Source organism: Cebus imitator, unplaced genomic scaffold, assembly GCF_001604975.1.
Source record: "Cebus imitator isolate Cc_AM_T3 unplaced genomic scaffold, Cebus_imitator-1.0 Scaffold19, whole genome shotgun sequence".
In the NCBI taxonomy this organism is placed as follows: Eukaryota; Metazoa; Chordata; class Mammalia; order Primates; family Cebidae; genus Cebus; species Cebus imitator.
This window is the reverse complement of record NW_016107334.1, coordinates 1,225,245-1,230,185: the sequence shown is the minus strand read 5'-3', so window position 1 is coordinate 1,230,185 and position 4,941 is coordinate 1,225,245. Positions and strand designations below refer to the sequence as shown.

General features: G+C 45.7%; 1 protein-coding gene and 1 pseudogene across 4 annotated transcripts in view; one reads left to right on the top strand and one right to left on the bottom strand.

Moving 5' to 3' along the window:
* ABHD2 (abhydrolase domain containing 2, acylglycerol lipase) overlaps positions 1 to 4,941 on the top strand; it is a 112,211-nt gene that overhangs the window by 28,687 nt on the left and 78,583 nt on the right. For all 3 annotated transcript variants that reach the window (XM_017517640.2, XM_017517653.2, XM_017517646.2), the window contains one exon: positions 1,098 to 1,297. In XM_017517640.2, coding sequence (XP_017373129.1) covers positions 1,104 to 1,297 — 194 coding nt within the window. In that variant the 5' untranslated portion in view covers positions 1,098 to 1,103. The remainder of the gene's footprint in view (positions 1 to 1,097; positions 1,298 to 4,941) is intronic.
* Positions 2,711 to 4,889, bottom strand: LOC108295472 (annotated as a pseudogene). Its single transcript, XR_001821418.2, has one exon. The product of XR_001821418.2 is annotated as a heterogeneous nuclear ribonucleoprotein A1-like (transcript).

Below are 4,941 nucleotides of genomic sequence, written 5' to 3'. Positions count from 1 at the left end.
GTGCTGGGATTACAGGCTTGAGCCACCGCGCCCGGCCGGTTTCCCTAATTTTTAAGTTAACAGCTGATGTTCTGTTTTTCTGCCAAGCAGCAAGGAAAATACTGGATTTGTGTTGCTGTTGATTTTGTTGTTGTTGATGTTTCATTTTATATGTTTGGAGGGGCGTGTGTGTGTGTGTGTGTGTGTGTGTGTGTGTGTGTGTTGTATATAAGGTAAAGTTACTTCAAAAGATGAAATATTGGGAGAGCTCGGGAAAAGCCAGATAAACATATACATTTTTTGTACTCCAATTTTAAATTTTGGCTTAGTGGTCCAATTTGCTCTACTTTTAACCTAATTTTGGACTAGTTACTTTTAATCTAAATTTGGACATTTAAATAGCCTCTGCAGGGAAAAAAGAAAAGCAAAAACAAACAAACAAAAAAGTAGCCAAGCTGCATTTCACACTTGAAACCCTTAGAAGCCAAGACCACTGTGACCTGGGCTGAGTCTGACGCAGACTCCAGCACTGGGGAGCCTGTGGGAGCAGATGGCTGAGTCAGGCCGAGGCTGCTTCATCTCAGCCTGTTGTGCAAATAAAGGGGTGAGGCCAGCAGGCAGTACAACCACACCTGGTGGCGCCAGTGGTCTCATCCGCGATTCTGTTCAATGCTGTAAACATAACACTCACACACACCTGGGGCACCAGGTGCAGGTTAAGTCTACAGAGGGAAAAAAAATGACCTGTTAACAACAATCAAAGTGCTACCCCTGTCCTATTGCTGCCTCTTTGACTGATCTTATTTTTCCCCCTCCGACGAAAGATACTATTCTCAGCATTTTCCAATTTGCTCATCTTAGAAATGCTCATCAGAGTATAAAAAGAAAAACACATAGTCCTCAGTTTATCTGTGCTCAGAACTGTTTGTGATTTGGATTATGGCCAGTTGATTAGGAGCTGTAAGGTGCAGGCGGTGTCTGCCTGGGAGGGCCCTGTGGATACGTCTGAATATGGCACACCATCGCAGTGTCTCTTAGCCACCATGCGTCTGTAGTGCGGTGGACACCACCCCTCCTCACTGTGCTTGTAAACTCAGACCTGTGCCTCTGTTCCCCAGATCAAGATGAATGCCATGCTGGAGACCCCTGAGCTCCCCGCCGTATTTGATGGAATGAAGCTAGCAGCAGTGGCTGCTGTGCTGTACGTTATCGTCCGGTGCTTGAACCTGAAGAGCCCAACAGCCTCGCCTGACCTCTACTTCCAGGACTCGGGGCTCTCACGCTTTCTGCTCAAGTCCTGTCCTCTTCTGACCAAAGAGTGAGTAGACCTCATGCCCTGTGTATGCTCACCTGCAGATGTATTTGGCTTTGTGTGATGTTCAAAGAAGAATCTACTCCCATCATGTCCTTAAGGCATCAATGGGATATGGTGTCACTGGTGTTAAAATAGCCACAGTCTGATTGCAGTCTAGTGTTTGAATCCGGGAGGGTAGGAGAGAATCAGATCTTTATTGCCTGAAACACTCCTTCCTCACAGTGTGATGTCATTATCCGTGACAGGGACTTTGCAGAAAATTGTTGTCATTTGTAGGTAGATATGGAAAAGTTGGACAATATTCTAGTCCTTTAGCAAATGCTTTGCTGCCAGTTCTAGGACGGAGAAACTATCCTCACCCAAAATAATTAATAAGCAAAAAAGTATAAATCTATTAGTTGAGTACTCTCCACCTGCCTTGTTGAAAAATGTACCAAGCATTAGCTAAGAGAATGCACTTAAAGAGAGTGCTTTGTCTGAGTGAACCAGGTTTCCCTATAGAAGTCCAGATCTGTTTTTTGTTTGTTTGTTTTGAGATAGAGTCTCACTCAGTCACCCAGGCTAGAGTATAGTGGCATGATCTCGGCTTACTGCAACCTTTGCCTCCTGGGGTCAAGCGACTCTGGTGTCTCAGCCTCCTGAGTAGCTGGAATTGCAGGTGTGCTCCACCACACCTATCTAATTTTTGTATTTTTAGTAGAGACAGGGTTTCACCATGTTAGCCAGGCTGGTCTTGAACTCCTGACCTCAAGTGATCCGTCTACCTCTCCCTCCCCAAGTGCTGGGATTACAGGTATGAGCCACTGCACCTGGCTCCAGATCTGTATTTTGGAGGCGGCAGGGGCAGGCTCTGCTTCTGATAGAGGAAACCATAGTTGTAAAATGAAGGGACTGCACTCTGTGTCACACATACTGTTTTCAAGAGATGCAGTGTTGACTTTTTCCCTAGTGATGTCTTCTGGATGACTTAGCCTTCCTCCAGGGCTCAGGCCAAGCCTTATGCACAGTCGGTCTGAATTCCTTACTGCTTTCTTGTCATGCTGCTCCACGCCCTTTGTACTTCAACCTTACTCCTTTCTGCCTACGCCTTCTCAGACTGCAGCTACTCAGAGATGTCTTGCTCAAGTGTGCCCCCTCGGCACATGACTAATGCAGTTGCTAAGACCCAGTGGATAGTGGTAGAAGCTCTTCCCTGCATCCTGATGCCACCTCTCATCCCCTCTTTTGGCTGTTGGGGACACTGGGTGAATGATTCTAAGAGCAGACAAATGGGCAACAAATATCTGAGAGTTTGGGCCCATGCTTTGTGTAGTTCTCTGGTTAATTTTCACATGCTGTTAGCCAAGGCCGGACAGCTACCGTTATGGGCTGTGGGTGTTCTGGGTGTTCATGTGCAGTACTCTTTTTTTTTTTTCCCAAGAGAATTAAATCGTTTATTGATTACACATGATAATGGATGATACACAAGCTTCATTCCCATCTATAATTTTATCTGGTACCATTATTCAATTTAGATAATTGCATAGGATGTGCCAACAATCACCTTTATAACTAATAATTCCATGATTTTGCTTGGGTAATCCCTTTTAATTGTGAACTTCAGGTCACAACAGTAACTATTAGTTCAACTACGCCAAGGTTTCCGAAGACAATGGCTTCTCCACCCAAGCAGGTTGTATATAAGTTCCAAATAGAAGCTGGCATCACCCTGAAGGAATTCTAACTTCACACTGTTGGGGAAATTTACCAAGATGGCTTCAGAGTAGACTAACTTTACACATCACATTAAAAAAAAAAGACATTTATTCAGCATCACGATCAGACTATTACATTTAGCAATCAACAGCATGGGTACGAAAAAAAAAAGAAAAAGAAAAAAAATCTACATTAAAACCCTTTGTTGGAATGCTTTACACTTTCCACAGAACAGAAACTAAAATAACCTGTTATACAATTAGTCACAAATACAGTCCTCCAGTTTTTTTCCCATACACATGAGTACTTGTCTAAATCATGTCTTCTTTGTAGCAGCTAGGCCCTGCCACCACTGTGCTTGGCTGAGTTCACAAATCTGTTGTAACCTGTAGCTTCCCTGTCACTTCTCTGGCTCTCCTCTCCTGCTAAGCTTTGCTTCCTAATTAAAATCTTCTGCCACTGCCATAGCTACTGCTGCTACTGGAACCGCCATGGCCACCTTGGTTTCGTGGTTTGGCAAAGTATTGGCTGCCACCACCATAGGGGCCAGAGCTTCTGCCTCCAAAGTTTCCTCCCTTCGTGGGTCCAAAATTTGAAGACTGATTGTTGTAACTGCCAAAATCATTGTAGCTTCCACCACCTCCAAAATTGCCTCCACTACCACCGCCAAAGCCGCCTCCACCTCCGTTGTTATAGCTGTCATAGCTGCCACTCCCGCCATAGCCACTGCCCTGGTTTCCATAACCCTGTCCACCATTCCCATAGCCTCTGCTTCCTCCAGAGTAACCAGGGTCGCCTCCTCCATAACCACCATCATTACCAAATCCATTATAGCCATCCCCACTGCCACCATATCCACCACCACCCCGGCTGCCACCAAAGCCAACCACGACCACTGAAGTTTCCTCCACGACCAAAGTTGTCATTCCCACCAAAACCACCTCCACGACCACCACCAAAGTTTCCAGAACCACTTCGACCTCTTTGGCTGGATGAAGCACCAGCCATCTCTTGCTTTGACAGGGCTTTCCTAACTTCACAGTTGTGGCCATTCACAGTTTGGTATTTCTGAATGACAATCTTATCCACAGAGTCATGGTCATCAAAGGTTACAAAGGCAAAGCCCCTTTTCTTGCCGCTGCCTCTGTCAGTCATGATTTCAATCACTTCAATTTTTCCATACTGTTCAAAATAATCTCTCAGGTGATGTTCTTCAGTGTCTTCTTTAATGCCACCAACGAATATTTTTTTCACAGCTAAGTGGGCACCTGGTCTTTGAGAGTCTTCTCTTGAGACAGCTCTCTTTGGTTCCACGACTCTTCCATTCACTTTGTGTGACCTTGTGTTCATGGCTGCATCCACTTCCTCCACAGTTGCATACGTGACGAACCCAAAGCCCCTGGAGCGCTTGGTGTTTGGATCTCTCATTACCACACAGTCTGTGAGCGTTCCCCATTGCTCAAAATGGCTCCTCAGGCTCTCATCGGTTGTTTCAAAGCTCAACCCTCCAATGAAGAGCTTCCTCAGCTGTTCCGGCTCTTTAGGAGACTCTGACTTAGACATGATCGCAGGGAGAAGAGAGACTTTAACAATGCTTCTTCAGTGGTGTCCACAGGCAGAAAGGACCATGTGCAGTACTCTTACACATTTTCTCATAGTTGTGACGGTGATGCCATGACCCCAAGTCAAGAGAGATGTTGCCTAATTGTGGTGGACACCAGTGTAAATGTCATCATATTGAATTTGGAACTGCTTCTGCCGAGGGGACTTTTCCTTACAGTAGGCTCCACAACCAGTCACAATACAAGGATGTGGTATTCTTATACGCAGTGTTTGCAGTTAAAAATCAACTCTGTGGCCGGGCGCGGTGGCTCAAGCCTGTAATCCCAGCACTTTGGGAGGCCGAGGCGGGTGGATCACGAGGTCAAGAGATCGAGACCATCCTGGTCAAC